General features: G+C 39.6%; 2 protein-coding genes across 4 annotated transcripts in view; both read right to left on the reverse strand.

The window, feature by feature from the left end:
* The window catches only part of PCYT1A (phosphate cytidylyltransferase 1A, choline), a 44,367-nt gene extending 26,114 nt beyond the window's left edge, over positions 1 to 18,253 (reverse strand). Inside the window, exons 1-2 of one of the 3 annotated variants that reach the window (XM_060010861.1) lie at positions 18,139 to 18,253; positions 1,072 to 1,198 (exon numbers count right to left, since the gene is read on the reverse strand). In XM_060010861.1, coding sequence (XP_059866844.1) covers positions 1,072 to 1,188 — 117 coding nt within the window. In that variant the 5' untranslated portion in view covers positions 1,189 to 1,198; positions 18,139 to 18,253. The other 2 variants (XM_060010862.1, XM_060010863.1) reach the window with 2 other exon arrangements.
* LOC132424120 (translation machinery-associated protein 7-like) lies at positions 3,670 to 4,075 on the reverse strand. The gene has a single exon (XM_060009927.1). The coding sequence runs from the start codon at positions 4,024 to 4,026 to the stop codon at positions 3,835 to 3,837; it is 192 nt and encodes a 63-aa protein (XP_059865910.1). The 5' UTR covers positions 4,027 to 4,075; the 3' UTR covers positions 3,670 to 3,834.
* Positions 18,254 to 19,972: the final 1,719 nt, after the last annotated feature.

Here is a 19,972-nt window from a genome sequence, read left to right on the forward strand (position 1 = left end):
GCTGGAAAAGGCAAGGAAACAGTTTTTCCCCTAGAACCTCCAGCCCTAACAACACTTGATTTTAGCCTTTTAAGACCCATTTCAGCCTTGTGACCCCTAGAACTGTAAGATAATATATCTGTATTGTTTTAGGCCATTAAATTTGTGGTAATTTGTTACAACAGCAATAGAAAACTAATACACTTGCCCCCAACATAATCATCAATATCAGGCCTGAAGCATATACCTACTATTTGTGGAGTCCAGTTGCTTTTATTGCTCAAGATAGAATATTGTTTTATAACAACTAGTAATTGTGTCCGAGTAGAAATGTTTTTCCTTTTGGGTTATGAAGCTCCAAAAGTAACCAGTGGGAACTGCAGTTGGATCAATGGCTAATGGTCAATATAGGTACAAAACATACAGAAACATATAATTCTGTCACTGGGATTTTAAAACATGGATTTCATAACAACACTGTATATCAATAATAACTCCAACTGTGTATAAATATTCTTTGACATATTTTTTTTAGGGGAAGCTTCAAGAAGGGTACCAACCTGAGACAGGATGAGCCATTTGGAATGGGGTCTTTCATCAAAGGCTTGGAAGTGGTTAGGAAATACAAAGATATCATCCCAGAGATAAAGGAACATAAGGTAGGCAGTAATAGAAAAAGGTTCTCATCTAAGATATAACCAGTAATAGAGTGGAGGAGTGATATGAGAGAAAAGACAGTAAGACACAGAAAACTAAACACCATGAGATGATGCTAAGATCAGATCACTGCCTGGAGCTACAATTTCTCTGTTTCATTAGTTTGAATTTGATATTTTGCCTAATATATGTACAACCTCCAAATTTTCCTAACATTCTTTTTTCAATTCCAGTGTAAAGCTCTTACAACTGAGCTGTGAATTATAATCTGCATAAGAGTTCCAACAACTGGTGGAAAGTTACTATTCACACTTACTATTCATTCTTTCCATTATTTAAGAAGACTTGTAATGTTGATATTGTCAGTGTTATATCAGTTTCTACCCTCCTCCTGCCAGGTTAAGTGTTCAACAAAGAAATCTCTTCCTTACTTACAATTGCACAGCGTGGCATTTTTGAAGGAATTCCATCATCCTCTGCTGCCCCATTGGGTCCAGGTATCTCTTTCCTCCTCTTCCTCATGTTGACTTTGGCTGAATTCTGTGCATCCATCTTCTTCTAACTGGTGATAGAAAGTGAAAAAGAATTTTTGTCTCATTGGGGTGGGAAAAGCCTGTCACCAGTATTTCAGAGATGTTAATATGGAGGCACTTAGTATCAATTCCATAGCACACATTTCACAAAGATGAACCAATTGCAACCGGCAAAAACAGCAAAGCTTCACAAAACCCAGGCTCTAGTAGAAACAATGAAATGCCTCTCTGTGGAACAATGGCACAATTAATCACCTGGACCTTGTAAATTATTTCCCAACCAATACAGCCTGTATACCAACTGCTAATTTCATATCCTGACTGCATGCAAAAACCTGGAAGAACCTGGCTGAGAAAGTTAGTTATACAGACTTTCCACTGCTCTTACATCATATCTCTAGGACACCTAGAAGTATGACAGGTGCAAGGAAATGTGAAAGGTATGTCTTTGGTACAGACGGAGAAAAGAGCCTTTTTTTTTTTTAAAGGATGGCCACCAGCGATTCCTGGTTTAACAAAGCATGGATTTCTTAACTCTAAATGCTCTGTATATTTCAGAGACCACTCCTCCAGGATGAGAGCTATGAAAATTGTAGAGTAAGTGTACTTGTATCTTTTAAATGTCTTTCCTCTTCCTTTTTCAATTCATTTCCCCTCCCTCTTTCAGAGTCTTAGCACCTTAAGCTTGCTCAGAGTCCCCAACTACTAAAACCCCACCCAGGCTTCTCCTTCCCCCAAGGAAAAACTTATTATTGTCTCATTTAGCAGAAAGTGTCTAGCAACTAACTATTACGGAAAAGTTCTGAATATTTGATGTTTCATGTTTAGATGTTGGCTTGTGCTACACCTCCAATCCCCTACAAGGATATCTGCATTTTTCTTAGGTAACATAATTTGCACAAATAAATTAATTTCTTGATAATGATGAAATTTTAGATATCAGCCAGAAATTGGAGATAGAGGAACTTCAATGATCAACTGCCATCTCTGCCCAAGACGTGGTACAGTGAAAGGTGGAAAAAAGATCCTTAGAGCAGAAGCAGAAAACAAAACAAAATACTAGACAGAATGAGGACTTTCTACTCTGCCTCACTGCCTCTAATAAGCCCTCCAGAATACATGTTTATCTAAACAATCGCAATTGTGCCTTTCTTTCTTTCCTCTGGTTAAATTAAATTCCAAGTGGCAATGTGATAAGATCGACAAGAAACCTAACCTAATTCTTAGAGACTGAAAGAAACACCCCATGAGTCATGGCTAAGTATTAGGCTGGTATGAAAAAATGTCAGAATCTAAAGTGAAAGATGACCACCACCCAGAAACTTCCTTTCATCACATATTCAATTAAAATTAAAATGTCTCTTCATCACAAATTAAAATAAAATGAAACGAGGGTACTGTATATTTAACAAGCTTTTCCAGTAATGATGATCAGAGATTTTCTTCATTATTTTTATTAATTATTCTTTTGAAATATCCAGAGGTCAGATTTACTACTCCCATCTCAATGGTCTAAGAGGCCTGCTAAGAATGCCTAATCAGTTCAGTTAATGACTGTTTCTAATTTGCATACAACAGGACTTTGCTGCAAATATCTGTTAAATTCTCAGAGTAGGTAGACAAAATCCATCATGAGAAATATAATCAGCAATCTGGTGTCAGGTAGCTCAAGGTCAGGCAGTCAATAATATTGAGTATTTATTGTACACAAGGTATTATAACATAATTTTAAAAGTAAAAGTTATTTTCTCAAGAAGCCTTCAATCAAGGTGAGGAAACCACATGTTTATGATTAAAAAATGCTCCTTAGGATTGCAAAACCATTGGGGGAAAGTTTGTTTAGGAACAGTTTCAAAGTAAATATCTCCCTATCAATGACTTATTAATTACAAAGTAAAAAGAGTTACCTTCAAAGTGAAAAAAATCTGAATTGGGAGATTGGGATTGACATATATACACCAATATGTATAAAATGGATAACTAATAAGAACCTGCTGTATAAAATAAATAAATAAAATTTTTTAATGTACACTATTAATAATGTAAAAAAAAGTGAAAAAAATCTCTCAGCTAAGTAATTAAAGCTAATTAACATCACCAATAATGCCTCCTGATGTGAGGCACTGAGGATACATCATCTGCCAAAAATGCATAACCTGTATGGCTTTATGAGGAACAATCAGACAAACCTCAACTAAAGGACATTCTACAAAACAACAAGGCTGTATTCTTCAAAAAAATGTCTATCATGAAAAACAATGAAAGGTTGAGGGACTGTTCCAGGTTAAAAGAAACCAAAGAAATGACAACTAAATGTAATGCATAATTCTAGATTGGGGGAGAAACTGTTATAAAGGATAGTTATCAGGACAATCAGTAAAATTAAAATATGGATTCTGTATCAGATAATAATATATATCAATGTTAAAATAAACTTCCTTAAGTTGATCATTATACTGTTATATAAAAGACTGTCATTGTTTTTTTTTGTTGTTTTTTTGTTTTACAAAAGTTTATTCTTAAATGTACAATAGGTTCCAAGACAACATTTCATTCTAGTTATAGGTGGCAACAGATGTTATGGCAGGGAATCCAGATGTTTAATCCAGATGTTTAAACAGGAATGGAACTAAGGATCATCATTGCCTCAGGCACAAGGAACAGCTTACTTTTTGCCAGATTTCTTAATTCCACCTGTGGCCAGGGGGCCTTTCCCCGAGGCCTTCGCTTTTAGCTCCTCAAATTTCTTTTGCTCCTCCTTCTGTTTCTCCTTGAATGCCTTATCTTCCTCGTCCATCTCCTTGGCTTGCTTCTTAGGCTGCTTCAGGGGCTTCTTGCCACCTTCGCAGCCCAACATGGCACCTGCCACCCCTTCCCCAGACCCTGCCACCGGATGCCTGTCATTGTTTTTTTATGCTGAAGTATCTAGGGATAAAGGGTTATGATCTCTGCAACTTAACCTCAGCAAAAAAAAAAAAAAAAGAAAAAGAAAAAAGAAAAATGTGTATATTATATTACATTTAAAAAGGTAAAACAATATGGCAAAATGTTATCAATGTATGAAGCTGAGTCAGGCACAAAGGAGTTCATTTTAATATTCTTGCAACTTTTCTAAAGGCTTTACTTTTTATTTTTAAGTAAAAAGTTTACTTTTAAAAATGTTCAAGGGCTTCCCTGGTGGCGCAGTGGTTGAGAGTACGCCTGCTGATGCAAGGGACACGGGTTCGTGCCTCGGTCCGGCAAGATCCCACATGCCGCGGAGCGGCAGGGCCCATGAGCCATGGCCGCTGAGCCTGCGCGTCTGGAGCCTGTGCTCCACAACGGGAGAGGCCACAACAGTGAGAGGCCCACGTGTCACAAAAGAAAAAAAAATAGTTCAATAAACATTTTCTACACAGATAGGTCCTCATCTAAGGTTGTCTTTTGGGGTCTCCAGAAACAGATTTCCTCTCCTTCCTAAATCTTTGAATCAGTGTAGATGATACATATATTCCAAGAAGTATGTTTTAGGAATCTAAATGTGTTGGAAGAAAGTAAGATAATAACAGCAAATTCATAATAATGACTTTTTTTTTCAATATTACCAGTGCCAGGCACTGTGCTAGGTACTTTATATACATTATTCTCATTTAACCCATATAACCTGAGAAGCAGGTATTTTTAGTCCCTATTTACAAGTGAGAAAACTAAGGTTCAGGGAGGTTAAGCAACCTATCCAGAGATCACACAGCTAGTAAATGAGAAAGCCAGAATACTGTCTCCCAGAAATTCACAGATTTTTTAAAGAAGCTGTCTCATCATTACTGCTGCTTCCCTCAATCAAGAACATTTTTTCCACAGCATGCGTTCCTGAAGTTTTTGTAAACTTAAGTCAGACCAGCCTACCTGAACAGTGGAACAAAAGGTCACAGTCACTTAAAGGTAAACAAGGTCCCAGCACCAATCAAATAGAACTGACATGGCTATTGGCCTGATTCCAAAGTTGCCTGATTTGTCAGCTGTACAGATCTTTCCTACTGGAAAAGTTTACCTAGGATTTCCTGATAAGCTTTCAACGTAAGCAAAAAAGAATTAATTCTCTGCTCATCTCTCTTCTGACATTACAAATAGGTGGTGCTTAAGTCACCTGTACTTTTCATTCATGATACAAAATAGAGTTTTAAGGATGCCAAAATAAAAAGGGAATAAATGTCATGTCATATTCTCACCAGTTACTTTCCATGACTTCAAGTTAAAATTCCTTAAAGTTTAATAGAAAAATACTTAACACATCCAAAGACATGTTTATAGGAACTTCTCAGAAGTCTTTGCTCTGTATGTGTGTCGGTGTGTGGGGGGGATTATGTGTGCTATAATATTTTTACAGCTCTACTGAATGAACTATAATTAACATACAATAAACCATATATTTAAAAGTGTATAATTTAATGAGTGTTAACATTATATACCTGTGAAATCATCAAAATTGAAAAACATATCCCTCGCTCTCAAGTTTCCTCATACCACTTTATAATCCATCTCTCCCTCCCTACTCTGACTTTGCTTTGCTTTTTTGTTTTGTTTACATTGTGGTAAAATATACATAACATAAATTCTACTTTGCTTTTTAACTGTTTAATTCTTGAAGTACTGAACCATCTTGCATAATTCAACTTAACCAGCCAAATACATGGTAGATATCATCATACTAGAAAGAAGCAAAGGTGCTAAATACTGCCCTTGTGGTTTTAAAGATATTTTAAAGTCAAATTGATATCTGGAGTCACTAGATATTGTGACACTGGATCTATTCCACTAGATTAAAAAAATCATACAAAAAATATAAAATATCACAATGAGAACTCAAGGGAGGAGAAAGGAGGTATCTGACTACCTATTTAAAGCTAATGTAAAATTCATGAACAAAGAATCAAGTCAACCATTAGTATTAGTACTGACACATTGCAAAGCCCATTGGTAAATAATAGTAATACTAACATATTTTACCTGAATTTCAGTTGAGTACATACATTCTTCAACAAAATCTCTCCTTCTGTCTTATATAAATACCTCTAACCAAATGTCTAAGGCAGTGTTTCTCACTATTTTTTATCCATGCTCCATTTTGAGAAAAGTAAAAATCTTTAACCTCACTCCGTTAGTATACTGTAGTGATTAAATAGAGGTCAGCCCCTAAATCATATTACCTAAATATGAATCCCATTTCTACCACTAACTAGCCATGAAAATTTGGACAAATTCCTTTATCTCTCCAAGTCTTAGTTTCATCATCTAACAAATGTGGTTTAAATGGAATAATCCATGTAAAGCCTTACTTAGCTCAGAGTCTGGCACACAGTATGTGCTTGTAAACATTAGCTACTACTATTATTTCATAGTAGTAGTAGTTGCCATCATCTGCCTTAAAGTCTATCTTCCGTGTATCCCCTATAGCCAAGAAGATTTTGTCAAGTTTTCACCCATGATTACTACTATAAAAAATGTACTTTTAATGTAAAAGTATGATAAAACATGAAGTATGCTCCATCTCCCCATCTTATCCTTACCCCATTTAAGAATCACTGCTGTGGAACTTCCCTGCTGGTCCAGTGGTGAAGAATCCGCCTTCCAATACAGCGCATCACAACGAGCTCCCGTGCCTCAACTAGAGAGCCTGTGTGCTGCAAAGTACAGAGCCCACTCGCTCTGGAGCCTGCGCGCCACAACCAGAGAAGAGAAAACCCGCACGCCACAACTAGAGTGAAGCCGGCGCACCGCAGCAAAAGATCCCGCCTGCCTCAATGAAGATCCCGCAAGCCGCAACTAAGACCCGACGCAGCCAAAAGTAAAATAAATAAATAATAAACAAATCTTTTTTAAAAATAAAGTAATTTAACAATTGAACATCCTTGCCCAACAGACACTAATTCAAAAAAAAATTACGATTGTAGCAAGAACTCTTCTAGAGTCTGATGTTAAGCTATGATGAAGAAACACCACTATTACTACTACTACTACTACTACTACTACTACTACTACTACTGTCAGCATTTATATAACACCTGTATGTCTAAAAACTTTAAAAATATTAAAACTCTTGGGGCTTCCCTGGTGGTGCAGTGGTTAAGAATCTGCCTGCCAATGCAGGGGACACGGGTTCGAGCCCTGGTCCGGCAAGATCCCACATGCCACGGAGCAACTAAGCCCGTGCACCACAACTACTGAGCCTGCGCTCTAAAGCCCGGAAGCCACAACTACTGAGCCCGCATGCCACAACTACTGAAGCCCGTGCACCTAGAGCCTGTGCTCCGCAACAAGAGAAGCCGCTGCAATGAGAAGCCCGCGCACAGCAACGAAGAGTAGCCCCCGCTCACCGTAACTAGAGAAAGCCCGCGCATGGCAATGAAGACCCAATGAAGCCAAAAATAAATAAATTAAATAAATTAAAAAAACACAAAAAACTCTCTTAACATTCACAACCCTTTGACATAGACGTATTATTTTTATCACTATTGAAACTGAGGCACAGAAAATAAGATCACACAGCTAGTAAGTGGCGAAGCTAGGAATCAAATTCAGTCAGCCTGGCTGCAGACTACACACCCTTAACTACTGTGGTATACAACAAAATGCGACACTGTACTATACAAGAAGGTACCTAATAACTATCTCTAAATATCTGAATGCCTGTTATGTTGGATGGGGCAGACACTTATTCTGTGAAAGTCCAGATAATAGAAAATGAATCACTAGTTGGAAGATGCAAAGACACAAACTTTAACATAATAAAAACCTTTTTAGGAACAAAGAGTTATCTGAAAAGGGGCTGAGTTACCTCAGGGGCATTTCATTTTGGCATACCAGGACATTCAAGGAGAGGTTGTGTAGAAATACCTTCATTAATTTTATTAGTCATAATCCTGTAAAGTCCACCATGGTTGATCTTTTTGTTTGTTCTCATCTTAAAATAATTTCAAATCATGACTGCCATCTATCACACTAGCATTCACAATGTTATGTAACCTATAAACTTGAAAAGCATGTTTTTTATGTTTCCATCCATGTTAGTGCTGAAAGTATTGATCAGGATAGATATATGTCACCATACACCAATGTGACATACCACTGGACCCCTCTCTCCTCATTGAGATCCACTCTTAATACTCTAGGTTAGTACAATATAAAACACAGGAGAGTTTATCTTTAGAAAACAGGATAGAAAAATATATTTAGAATTCTTAATGATTAAGGTATTCAATCAGATGTAAACCCATTTCATTGTACTATCACATAATCCACATTTCTCTATCACAGTCCCAAAGATTATAATAGTGATGATAAAAATTATAGCTAACACTTACAGAGTACTTCCTTTGTGCCAGAAAGTTATAAACCTTTTGCATATATTAAATAACTTAATTCTCACAACAGTCTTATGCGATAGATAATATTATTTGCTCTATTTTGCAGATGAGGAAACTGAGGCACAGCTGGGTTAAATGACTTGACTGAGGTCACACACATAGGACAGGGCAAAACCAGGATTTGAACCAAGGCATTCTGGCTCTAGGATCTGTGTACTTAACAACAACACTGCCTAGTATTTATTTACTTATTATGTGCTGCCTAGTATATAAAATGGTCATACATGAATTTAAACAAAACCACTTACTGCACTCTGTCATGCACTACACTGTGCCAAACAGGATTTTAATTTCTTCTTTCACAAAGACTGGGCTCCTTCTCACTGGGCATATCGCTGACAGACCACTTAGGAATTCCAAGGGGCTTATTTTGGTTTGGGCCAGAGTAGAAGAGTAGAGGGTGCAATAGACCAGGAATCATATCATATAAACGGGGACTTCATTCTAGCTCCTCCCAGGGAATTCCCTGGCAGTCCAGTGGTTAGGACTCACGCTTCCACTGCAGGGGGCATGGGTTCAATCCCTGGTCGGGGAACTAAGATCCCACAAGCCTCTCAGCCTGGACAAAAAAAAAAAAAAAAAATCTAGCTCCACCTAGTACCTTAACTCTAAGTTATAGTGAGTGCAAATGAGAGATTAGAAAACAAACTCCCTGATGTTGCTTCTTTCCACCGTTCAATTCTCCTGCTCTGAGTAGAGCCCATTTTCATTCGGAGACTCAGTATCATTCGGTCTGTGTGATCTTCACCCTTAGCCATACCGTCAGATGCCACGTGCCTAACCTGAACCAATCAGCACATCACTCTCTCAGGCCACAGACTGGGGGAGGAGGGAGGTGGGAATGGCAGTGATTGGTGACCTAAGATAGTCCAATCAGAGTGAATCTCAGGACTCACCAGATAGGAATTCTTGGACAAAGATTATCACTTCTTTCTTTGTGAGTTCAAGCCTGGAGACCTGACTCTAGGAACCATCCTGTAACAATCTAGTGGTCATCCTATAACCAGGAAGAGAGTCTTTCTCAAAATAGTCACACAGAGAAAGCAATGCTGATGATGGAGAGAAGCCAGATCCTGAACTGCCTAATTGTGTCAACCAATACATCCCCCTTTTTGCTTAAGCTCAGTTAAGCTTGGTTTTTTATCACTTAGAAAATCATAATTAATGCATTCAATACTTGGCAATGAGCCCTAGCACAAAGTAGGTGCTCAATAACTATTTGAATAAATGTAATAAGTGGAAAAACTCCTTTGAAATTTTGAAAAGCACTACTTACGTTAGTATTTTGTTTTGATGGAAAGAGGTCAAGTACTTGTCAATTTATAATGTATCAAAGATGGCAAAACAAAGCTCTCATCCTGTCAAAAGTATTTTTTCTTATCTGCTTACAGTTCTTCTATTTTCCAAAGATGACTTTTGTGTCATATATTGTATTTTATACTATACTCTTTTTTAAAATTTATTTATTTATTTATTGGCTGTGTTGGGTCTTCGTTGCTGTGCGTGGGCTTTCTCTTTGACGCGGTGCGCGGGCTTCTCTTTGCGGTGGCTTCTCTTTGTTGCGGAGCACAGGCTCTAGGCGTGTGGGCTTCAGTAGCTGTGGCATGCAGGCTCAGTAGTTGTGGTGCTCGGGCTTAGCTGCTCCATGACATGTTGGGTCTTCCCGGACCAGGGCTCGAACCCGTATCCCCTGCATCGGCAGGCGGATTCTTAACCACTGTGCCACCAGGGAAGCCCCTTATACTATATTTTAAACTGAACATTACACATCAGACTTAAACTGAAGTTTTAAGATCCTCTGGATTTAGAACAAACACATCTAATACTTTTTGTTTTATAATGCAAAACACTTCTATATCTTCTCCACTTTCTTAGGAGATGGAAAACACCAAGATCACAGTCATTCCATAATAGTGACCCTAAAAGAATTCAGAAATTATAAAGAGATTAACCCTCACACCTTTCCTCTAGAACTATTACTAATTTTTAAACTTTGACTTTATAGGTCTCTCAAGTTTTTCATTTTTCACTGGCTCTCTTAGACCACCCCCATGTTCCTCACATCTACTACCTTATACACTATGAAAGTATATATAAAAATGTAATAATTAGTGCCTAAACTGATGAAAAAAATTACCCCCAGCTTCCCTAAAGTTCCAATAGATGTCTGCTAGGACACATCAAATTTGCTGCTGAGAAAAGGTATGTGGGAGGATGAGGGCATACTGAGGGTTGCAAATATATGTTGGCTTTTTAGTTCATTACACTGAGACTTAGCTTGATCTAAAATCACACCACCTTTACAATACTCACAATTGCCCAGTAACCACTGAATACCTCCAACAATGAGGAATAATACTTCGCAACTCTCCATTTATGATAACTGCCCATTTGCAACCAACCAATACTAGTCAAGTAAAAGTGAGTGATGACGCTGGAAAAGAAGACTTTAAATATCTACATTCCAGAGGGAACACACACACACACACACCCCAACACAGGCTGCCTTAATATCTGTTTGTCCAGTGGGTAATAGAGTTGGGAAAAGATGACACCTCCTCAGAGCCAATACAGTACAAGATCAAAATGGGGCTGGGGAGCAGGAAATTGCCCAATGATTTGCAGGTGGAGCCTGGCTTCCAGCCACAGCACCCACATTAATTAAGCTGGGATGAGTCAAAATGAAAGCAGTTGGAGATAGAATACACAGTCTCACTTATGAGCCCATTAGGGTGGGCCAAAACTTCCTATTTCCTTAGCAGTTTATCCTCCCCAAAAGTTTCTGTCAAAAGAAGCTATAACAAAAGAGAAAAAGGGAGCTGGCAGCCAGAATGCAGCACTTGTAAGGCCTGATCTTTCCAACACTGCTACATATTCAGTCCCGAGATAAGTCACCTTATCTTAGTCAAATTCTCCATTCAAGCACAGATTCTAAATATGGACATAAATACCCATACCACCACCATCACTACCATAACCCAACCCTGCCTATTAAGTGCCTTAATGTCTCCAAATTGCTTTCAAGATACGGAATGTGGTATCTGTTCCTGTGATTTTTACCCAGATTCACAAAATCTGGCTCCATTTCTGCTGACTAACCTCCCAGCATACACTGCTTGCCTTGTTCTTTAATGTTCCAATAGATGCCTGCTTGGATGGATTAACTTTGCTATTAAGGAAGTACACAGAAGTAGAAATGTGTGTCAGCAGGGAGGGGTGGCAGGGAGGAGATACTGAGGATAAATCTAATCAAGTGTCTTTCCAACGTGAATATCTTGAAGGAGACAAAATCTGGGCGCTGGTATGCATATGCTTCTGTTTTAAAGATGAAGGTCTCCAACAAGTGCAGTTTTAGAAACTCCCACCCAATCCTCTCTATTCTACTTCCTTATTGTCAGTAGATTTAGTAAGCACCCCAGGGTGAAAGAGGAGGTGGACTCTGCTTCCTAAGCTATGCAACAACCTAAATAGTAGAAGTTGCAATAATGTATACTCTTAAAACTAATTCAAATTTGACTGATTACTACAGGGAACTATCTGTGAAAAGAGAAAACATGAATTTTTCCTTTGCATTCTATTCCTGCTTCCCCTGTCTCTGGGCCTACAATTATCTTCCTCAGTAAAACCCTACGCTCAGTAATTTTCTACTGGCATACCAATGTCCAGTTCCAAAGCTGAGTAAGCAAGCATACTTTGTACTTGGGATCTTTATCGGCTTCTACCTTTGTGGAGCTTAATAAAGTAGTGCTCTAAGAGGCAAGCTCTGTGAACTCCTAGGTTAAAGTGAATCAAATACTGTTGGCATTAATCATGTCATCTGCTGTACAATCAGGCCTTCCCACAGATAACAGTGCAGTCACATCACCCCTTGTAAAGACCTTTGAAGCTTGAGGGAGGATATGTCTAACCCATAGTGGGGAGGAGGGACTGGATTCAAGAACCAGCAGAACTCCTAGAGCAGCTCACAAGCCAAATATGGCCCACTGCCTGTTTTTGTAATTAAGGTTTTACTGGAACACAGCCACGCTCATTCACTGATGAATGAATGAAAAGTGGTCTATGGACACTTTTGTGCTACAACTGCAGAGTTGAGTAGTTGCAACAGAGACTGTATGACCTGCAAAGCTGAATATTTACTATCTGGCCCTTTACCTAAAAAGTTTGCCAACTCTATTCTAGATGAAAACAGGATCAGTTTTATCAATAATTTGGTAGTGAATTCTGCCTAGATTATGCAAACAGTTCTAAAGTGGAGGACAGCGCTAGGAATAGAATTATTTCAAGAAACTGTACCATAACTTTCTGATACAGGATTTCTACAGTTTATGTCACTAACCTGTATATATCACCACACTGTATAGAATAACTCAAAAGAATGCCTGATTTGGGAAGTTCTAAATGTAAAAGTGTTTTCACAACATGATCTGCACAGATGATTAGTTTTAAATCAGAGCTCAATGTTATTCCTCAATATTTGGGACCTGTAAATTGCCACATCTAAGATCTTAGCTCTGAACTTGATCTCTTCCCTCTAATTTCTCCAGAGAAACCCTTATTCAACAAACACTGAGTGGGCACCTACTCTGTGCCAGACCCTGGGTTAGTCCTGGACCAAAATAAAGTTTCTTCTTGGGCCTGACCACACAGTAGGATATTTCAGGAAAGAGATTATCCTAAAAACCACAAGGGACACTTGTAATATCTCTTACAGTTGAATGATTTTGCTCTGCCACTATTCTACTAGAAGAATCAGTGAGTAAACCCTGTGTTTAGATTTTGCTCTTCCTAGAGTGGGTTATGGAACTTGTATCTCTAAGGCAGGGTCTACGACAGATTCAGGGAGTCTTGGATTTGGATCAAAAAAATTATATCTTTATTTTCACTAGCCTCTGGCAAATTCAGCATTCCTTCAATTATGAACATAAGCCACAATAGTAATAGTACACTTAGTAGAACAGACTTTGTCACCAATAGAAATCATAGATATTTTCATATAATATCACACTCATTACAAATATCTTGAAATACTGTTTAAACACACGATCATTTAAAAATTATCATAGCTATTAGACCCACTGATAGACAGTAAACTTTATTTACTATGTTAATAAAAACTACATGTGCTATATCACACATTTTAAAAATATTTTTATAACTATATTTCAACACAATTTGTTTCCTTTATAATTCTATGTATTTTTTTGCAATAAAAACATTATCCCAAAAAAGGAGTCAACAAGGTTTCACCATACTGACAAAGAGGTCCACGGCACAAAAAAGATTAAGACCTAGGGGCCAAAAAATAAACAAATAAACGTAAATCACATCTGAGGTAATTCTACGTAGATAAAAAAACTACCGTTTTCTGTTAAGTGCCATACACTCATTTTGTTCTCTAATATAAAGCAAAGACTATAAGTCTTTTTTTTTTTTTTTTTTTTTTTTTTAGCGGTACGCAGGCCTCTCACTGTTGTGGCCTCTCCTGCTGCGGAGCACAGGCTCCGGACGCGCAGGCTCATGGGCCCAGCTGCTCTGCGGCATGTGGGATCTTCCCGAAACGGGGCACAAACCCGTGTCCCCTGCATCGGCAGGCGGACTCCCAACCACTGTGCCACCAAGGAAGCCCTATAAGTCATTATTTTTAGCAGCCCTCACTTCAAACTGGTTTGCAAATAGTTGTGAATGTGATATATAACAGCCTAGCAGATCCATGGGTTCCGCTGCCAATCATTCTAGTCCAAACATAGAAAACTTCAAACTAACGTAACTTTCAACAAGAGAGTTACCAAAACAAAGGGAGAAAAAAGACAACAAACAAACAAAAAACCAAAACACAACCCTGCTATATATCTATCTACTAATCTGGTTTGCAAACAGTAAAACACAGTCAATACAATTATTTATATTAATGAAATAATGTATGTAAACGAACCAAACACAGTGCCAAATATATACTAGAGACTCACTCTTTTTTTTTTCTTCTGGAATGGTGCCCTGGCATATACTGCAAAATAACGCATGTAAAAATGTATATTCCCTAAATTTACTGACTGAATTATAGAGGAAGGGAGTTAGAATTTAAATTTTGCCACAAATCATTCATAAACAATTGACAAAACAAATCATACTTCATACACGTGTCCAGGTACCCATTTGACAGGAATATTGTGAAAAGGGAACTTCAGGACTAGAAACAGAAAGGTTTATGCTTAGGAAAGAGAAAGTGCTAGAAGTTACCCTCTGGGTATATAAGCAGGAGGGCTGAGCCCTGCTCTTACACTCTCCTTCCTATTGTTTTCTTTTTTCTTTCTTTTTTTGTCTTTTAATTGGGGTATAGCTGTTTTACAATGCTGTGTTAGTTTCTACTGTACAGAGAAGTGAAGTAGAGCTCCCTGTGCTATACAGCAGGTTCTCATTAGTTACCTATTTTATACATATTAGTGTATATATATGTCAATCCCAATCTCCCAATTCATCCCAGCCCCCCCTTTACCCCCCTTGGTGGAAGTCCATACGTTTGTTCTCTACATCTGTGTCTCTATTTCTGCCTATTGTTTTCTAATGTGACTTATGTACTGATAACATAGGTAAAAGATGTAGAAGCAGCCACAATGTTGAGTAAAAAGGAACTCTCACAGTTCAGTGATGATTGGGAAGTACTCTGATTTCAGGGTTTCTCTAACAGAAAAAATTCCCCCCAAATCATGACTTTTAGAAAAATTTATTCTTTCCAATCTATTTTAGGGTAACACAAACGTTAGTGTAAGACAGACCTATTTCTGTTTGATTCAGTAGGAGGAATTACCTCTATTAGTAGAAAAGCCAGAAGATCTGGTTTCAGATGAGAGTTACACAAATACTTGGAAAGAAAAGCATAAGAAAATTACAATTATAACTAGATATTCTGTCCTTAACCATCATTAAAAATAATAGCAAATTATTATGCTTGCTTTTTCTATGAATATTTCATAAATTAATCCTCATGAGAGTTTATAACATGAAGAGGTTATTCAGCTCCCACAGGAAAGTCATGAATGAGGTCAGGTGGTTTACAAACTCCATGAGATTGTACACTAAATTTGGTGAGTATGCATATATTTCAGATTCTTAAAGGGCCATTTAATCAGAAGAACAGTTATCTCTGCCATAGAAAATCTAAAGCAAGAGAAAGCAATAATTCTTCCCAGAGACACAGAGTAAGTCAGTGTTAACATCAGATAAAGTAACCAGGGACTTCTGAATCCAAGGCTCTATCTGACTAGATCATTCTCCTTAAGGGATCACATATCCAAAGAGGAGATTCCCCAAGAAAAATAAAACCTCACCTGTTTATGGGAGAAGAAATCATAGGCTGAGGAAGGAATAAAAGTTCATTCTTTATCAATCAGGCCATTATACTGGTTTTCAAAGGAAGTTTGCAAAGCAGGGTAAGTCAGAAAGAATCATCTCATTCAGCAGACACAAATGACCCCAGAGGCAGTGCTGCAGTCCCCAAGTCTAAATGTCTTCCCTTCTGTGGTGAGTTACCTTTAAGCATTATATTCTGTTCTAGGAACAAATTCTTGAGTAGTTCCTTTTAGTTATGTTGAATGTAAGCCAAGTAAACATCTAATGTTCTAGAAAAAGCAATTTTTTAGCTAAACAAAGGCTATCCCTCACTATTCCCAACTCATTCCCATTCAAGAATCTTTCTGAACTCTCTTCCCCTATCACAAAATGTATGCATGTGTAGAGGGTGGGGTGACTATTAGGTTATCAGATAAATACAGTGTCTGGTAAGTTGAAATTGCCTCAAGCTTCTTCTATTAGATATATTTTTTAAAACACTGGGTGACACAGTAAGTAGCACCTTCTACAAAGGGCTGTAAAAGAGGAGGAAGTAGTGAAACTCACTTTAGTTCATTTCATCTGCATCACTAACAGCCCTCATGAAAGGGAATCGGTAGGAAATAAAACCAGAGCTAAAACATCATTTGAATTATCCACAGCATGGTAACATTCCCAGTATGCCAACCTTGGCCTCCAGTGCACAAATCATTGAACTGGATAGCTAAAAACAGTAAAGCTTCTCCGCTGTGGCATTCTAGTCAAAATTGTTGACCTTCCCAGATCATCCTGTCTTCTCCAAGATAATCATCTGTTCACCACTGATTCCTGCACCAAATTCCATTCTCAACTAGTTTCTTTTTACTAGCAATTCTCTGTACTTGCAGAATCACTAAATATCAAGATTGAAAAGGACCCTGAAGGTTGTATCTCCCTACTCCCACTTTATTTCTTGGCAGAATCTTTTCTGTCTCTATCTTCAGTTCCCTTTCTAAGCTTTGTTCCTACCCTCCTCAAAGCTTCCACGCTTCCTCAATGTCTATTCCTAGTAGTTTTTCCTATCACAAACCCCTATATCCTCACTGCCTTTATAAATACCACTGTCCCTATTTCAATATATACCTGTTGGTTCTCCCAACTGAGAACCTGAGTTTCAGTCCCCAGTCACAACTGGTCACTTCGATTCTATTTGGGAAGCCTTCTCCAGTTAAGTCAATCTGATAAAGCCTGTGCCCCAGCCCCGGATTCAGTCTTCCTAATTGCATCTTTGTACTTCCAAACAGTCCCCTAATCGTAGAATCGTTGCATTTTAGACCAGAAAGAAAACTCAGAAATAATCTGGTCCAATGTTTTTCCAACTTTTTTTTACTACATTTTAAGACACACGAAATCCATTTTACATCATAATCTCACACACACATAACTGAAACACGTTTCATGAAATAATATTCTTACTCTGCGAACACACTGAAAATTTCTAGTCTATTTTTTTTTTTTTAATTTCAGGTTCCATCCACTAAATAGACTTCACAACCCAATCACAGGATGGAAGCCACAGTTTAGGAAACATTAATCTAGCCCAAACTTCCCATTCACGGAGGAAGAAACTGTAGCTCAGTGGTGAGGTGAGCCTCCCAGCCACAAGAAGGTTGTCCATAAAATTAAACTCGGGTCTGTCTGATAAGTCCCAAACCAGTGTTTCCCACTAAGACCTTCTCCACCCAGTCACCACACCCCGTACCCAAACACCATGCTACAGTACCCTGTCCAGTCACTGATCACACACTCTTCTCCAACTCAGCCCCTCAAAGTTACTGCTCGTTGGTAGGAATCCCCCTGCAGCCGCCGCTTCATGTTCCCTTAGGTCAGAGTCCCGTCACAGTTACTATCCATCGATCGGTCTCCTCCGATTCGTTCGTCCTTGGTCACAGTTCCCTGCTGTCACTGCTTCATACTTCCTCGGTCATAGTCCCCTCGCAGCCTCTGCCTCGTGTTCTCCGAGGTCAGAGTCCCTCAGCATTCACTGCTGCGGGTCGCAGACCCCTCGCGAGCAGCTGCGTCTCAGTCACAGTCCCCTCGTTGTCAGTGCCCCTGGGTCACAGTAGCCTTGCAGCCCCAGCCTCACACTCCCTTCGCTGTCACTGACCCACTCTTCTTTCAGTCAGTCTCCCCGCGGTCCCAGCGCCACAGTTTCTCCTCTCAAATAGAGCCGCAAGGATAGGCACACACCGAGTCCTCACCTGCAGCTCACGCTCCCCCGGTCCCTGTCCCGTCGAATTTCTCCTGGGCGCCGCGTCACGGACAAGGGAAGTTGAGGGGGTTGCGGGGAGACGCCCGGGAAAGGCAGCTGACGGAACCGTGGGCCGGAAGTCCCGCCTACTGCCCGCCCTCTTGTCACTCCGACCACGACTTCTCCCTGAAAACCACGACCCCTGACACAGTAGTTCCGCCTCCATAGAGGCCCCGGGGACGGAGTGACTGAACCAAAATCCCCAGAGACAGAAGACAACATGGCAAAGGGTCAGTCTCCATGCGGAAGTAGAGTATGCGGTGGAGATACGGATGTATCTTGTAATGAGACACGCTGTGACTTGTCACTCGTGCTCACTGTCAGTCCTTCAAGAAGCGTTAACGCGATGGCTCCCCTTTTGCCCAGCTCCGGGCTCGGTCCCTTCCAGGAGGACCTGTCAGTCTTGGTCCTTCCTACTCTACCCCAGCGCCTGGCGTGGTGCCAGGCACTCGTACCAGCACATTCACAATGCAGACGGCCGCGACGCCTTCCACCCTTGACATCCCCTACCTCCACCCCATGGTCTGCGGCTGCTTCACACAGAGCCACCTTTTCCCTACTTGGTGATGTAAAGAGAATTCCAACCAAGTCCTGTGAAAAGCCCTCTTCCTGTTATTTCTAACCCAGGTTGGCTCAACAAAAGGTGATCCCTAGGCATAAACTGGGGGCTAGCTGAACAGGAACGGATTCAAGGGAGGCCACTGGTAGGAAATCACATGGCAGGGTGTCTGGTGAAGAGAAACGTTTTCCTTTGCTAGAATGAAACTTTGGAGGGGTCCCTTTTGATTCTATAGATGTAAGGCAAGTAAATACCCAATGTTATGGAAGAAGTATGTAAAAGAACTTTTTACATGCTTGACTTGAAAATGGCTGAGAAGAAATAGGGTGGGTAATGTTAAGCATCTGCTAAGGAGCCTCCAGGCGAAAAAAAGGATTGTAACCATTCCCTTTCCGGTTTCAAACAGTTATTTGAATAGGGCAGATAGATTAAGGTGCTGCAGATAAGGACAGCTAGCTGGAGAAGACACCAGGGACTCTAAGGGGAAAATTACTACAAAGATAGTGGGAATTGGGATAGTAACCAACATAATCTCCGAGAGTCTTAAGGGAGAGCTAATTTCATACACAGGCTGGAAACTCTCAGACCCTGACACTGGGCAAACCCTGGAGAAAACAAATACATGATTAAACTAACAAGCTGTGGAAAGTGTAGAGTGGCAAGAGCTGAGCAAAAACACTGGGTGAAAAATAAAAGCAGTAATTCAAAATGTAGGAAAAGCAGTGGGGCTAATGGCAGACTCCGGGAGGGTTCACGCCAACGAGTACTTCCCAGAACTTCTGCTCCCAGTGTCCTTGTCCCCACGGTGAGCCACAGCCACCTCCTGCCTCTGCAGGAGACCCTCCAGCACTAGCAGGTTTCCAAAACTTGACTCCGTGGCTTAGAAAGATCAGTTCCTCTGTGTGGTCAGTGAACGGATGGATGCCAGTTTGCATTTCCAGGAATGATATTCACGTTCAGAGCAAAAAAAAAGGAGACTGTTTGGAACTTTGCATGTCAGCACTAAATGGAGTGTAAGTGGTGAGAGAGGACATCCTTCCCTTTTTCTTGATCTTAAAGGAAATGCTTCCAATAATTCACTATGAAAAATGATATACAGAGTTATTCAGATCTGCTTCTTGAAACAAGTTTGATCCTAAACATGGGCTAAGTGCTTGACCCAGACATCCAGGGCTCAGCAGGATCAACATAGTCTCTGAGCCTCTTGCTCTGATTCCAACAGTAT

Source organism: Delphinus delphis, chromosome 4 (assembly GCF_949987515.2).
Source record: "Delphinus delphis chromosome 4, mDelDel1.2, whole genome shotgun sequence".
NCBI classification, from domain to species: domain Eukaryota; kingdom Metazoa; phylum Chordata; class Mammalia; order Artiodactyla; family Delphinidae; genus Delphinus; species Delphinus delphis.